Here is a 2500-nt window from a genome sequence, read left to right as displayed (position 1 = left end):
AGACGGCGGATTCCTAAAGAAACGCAAGCACCCACACCATAGGTGTCTCTAAATTAGCTATGTACCAAAAATGACATTTTACCATGACTTGAAGAGCTGTAAACAGTGTTGTAAGGCTGCGTGTACACATCTGCTTGGAGCTCCAGTGGAATTTTAATTTCATGACGAGAATTCTCGGTCTAACCATTCATGTGCCGTTGAAACGGCGTAAATAGGCGACTCACCAGGCCAGCACTAACCTCCGAGCGTGGTAAACAAAATCGGATATTTCAGGCAGTAAATGCTCACGTTAAGAACCAAAACAGATTTTGTTCAAATCTACACACCTATGGCTACTGAAAAATGTAAGGTTCATTTATCAAATGTTATTTTGAAGTATTGAAAAACATCGTTGTTTTAGAATTTTCGAACGAAAGTGGTGATAATTGGAGGCGTTACGATAACATCCATTATGACCACGTCTCGTTACCTGGGTGATTAATCTCTCGGCCACAGGAAAGAGATTAAGATCTTTATCAGCATGGTTAAACGCAGGTCATATGAGAAGAAAAAAAACTTCTTCCATTCTCTCTCTGTACCTTTTGAAAGTTCTCTGTGGATTTAGCTGCCACGGTTACCCATGGTTACCATGGTTACTCACTCACTGCTCTTAACTGACCCCCCCCAGCTCCTGGTGCCCCTCAGTTTGTGTTTCTGCTGTCGACGCGAGCCGGCGGCCTGGGCATCAACCTGGCCACCGCTGACACGGTCATCATCTACGACTCCGACTGGAACCCCCACAACGACATCCAGGTACTTTACAGACGCCACACACCTGGCTCCCTGTCTCATCCTGGATCATTTGCACAGCTGTGCATTCATCATGTTCTTTCACCAAACTCAGAGTTTTTATCCCTCTCCTTCTCTCTCCTTTCATCCCCCTCTTTCTTCTTCTCCTTCTCTCCTTCCTCTCTTTCGCTCCTGGCCCTCTATCTTTTATCTCTCCTCTCTTCTCTCACTCTCCTCTCTCTTTCTCTCTTAGGCTTTCAGCAGAGCTCACCGTATTGGTCAGAACAAGAAGGTGATGATCTACCGCTTCGTCACCAAGGCCTCTGTAGAGGAACGGATTACTCAGGTATGACCGTATACACACACACACACACACACACACACACACACACACACACACACTCACTCTCACTCTCACACACACGCACGCACGCACGCACGCACGCACGCACGCACGCACGCACGCACGCTCGCACGCACACACACACACACACACACACACACACACACACACACACACACACACACACACACACACACACACACACACACACACACACACACACACACACACACACACACACACACACACTCACTCACACACACACACACACACACACACACACACACACACACACACACACTCACTCACTCACTCACTCACTCACTCACTCACTCACTCACTCACACTCACACAAACAAACAACAAATGTACGTGCAAGCACACACACTGCACATGGTCACATGTCTCCTATCCTCTGGCAAGCAGCGTATTTATCTCACACATAATGTACTTGGCTCTGCCCTTTTGCTTCCTTCTGTGTCAATTCCAACTGCGTTTGTTTGTCCCATCCTGTGCCTCAGGTGGCCAAGAAGAAGATGATGCTGACCCATCTGGTGGTGCGGCCCGGCCTGGGCTCCAAGGCCGGCTCCATGTCCAAGCAGGAGCTGGACGACATCCTCAAGTTCGGGACAGAGGAGCTCTTCAAGGACGAGCTGGGACGAATGCCGGATGGTAAGACCGCCCTTTCTGTCCACCCCAAAGCACACTTCCCCTGGATTCCTCTACATTGCGCTCCTCTCCTCCACTCTCTTCACTGTACAATACTTACTTAAAGGAGAACATGGCAACTATTTCAACGTAATAAACCCGTTTAGAAATCATTTGGATGGTTAAATGACCTGTTCCGGTGAAAATGGTGACTTTCCCCGCTGCGCCTAGCGTCCCCAGGCGGAAAACCAACCTTGCAACATTGAGACTACCGTCCCGGAAAGAGAAGTGAGAAACAAGAAACTAGTTTTAAAAACGTGTTTCTTACCTTGTAACATCCACATAGTTCTGCCAAACTAATGCTAACCGTTCGCTAGCTTGTAAACAAATCCATGTGCTTTATCGTTACCTTTTCCCACAGTTTGAAATAGCATAATGCACAATTTCTCCAGCAGAGGGGGAAATCCTGCCAAGTTTCCCTTTAATGTCTTCCAGGGCACCTTCTTCAGCCTGGACTCACTTAGCTGAAACTGTACGCCCCCTCCCCCCAAATGTCTTGTACCTCTTCCTGTTTTAATAGTCCAGTGTTTTTACAGTAATAAATGCCTGTAAAATTGACTGGATGTTTTAGAAAATGAGTTTATATAGACGGAGTGTATCTGTATGCGTCTACCCGACTTGTCTTGTAACTTTTCTTTTTTAATAGTCCAGTGTTTTTACAGTAATAAATGCCTGTAAAAT

The 2500-nt window shown here is 46.8% G+C and overlaps 1 protein-coding gene across 4 annotated transcripts in view; it reads left to right on the top strand.

Annotated features, from left to right (window-relative positions):
- Positions 1–2500, top strand: part of chd4b (chromodomain helicase DNA binding protein 4b) — a 37916-nt gene that overhangs the window by 19453 nt on the left and 15963 nt on the right. For all 4 annotated transcript variants that reach the window (XM_076280116.1, XM_076280113.1, XM_076280115.1 and 1 more), the window contains exons 23-25: positions 668–792; positions 1022–1114; positions 1633–1783. In XM_076280116.1, the coding sequence (XP_076136231.1) occupies positions 668–792; positions 1022–1114; positions 1633–1783 (369 nt within the window). The remainder of the gene's footprint in view (positions 1–667; positions 793–1021; positions 1115–1632; positions 1784–2500) is intronic.

This window comes from Alosa pseudoharengus, unplaced genomic scaffold, assembly GCF_046254945.1.
Source record: "Alosa pseudoharengus isolate Yale_2024_CS ecotype anadromous, Long Island Sound unplaced genomic scaffold, YU_APseudo_1.1 YU_APseudo_1.1_scf_12, whole genome shotgun sequence".
Taxonomy (NCBI): Eukaryota; Metazoa; Chordata; class Actinopteri; order Clupeiformes; family Clupeidae; genus Alosa; species Alosa pseudoharengus.
This window is presented reverse-complemented; position numbering and strand designations above follow the sequence as displayed.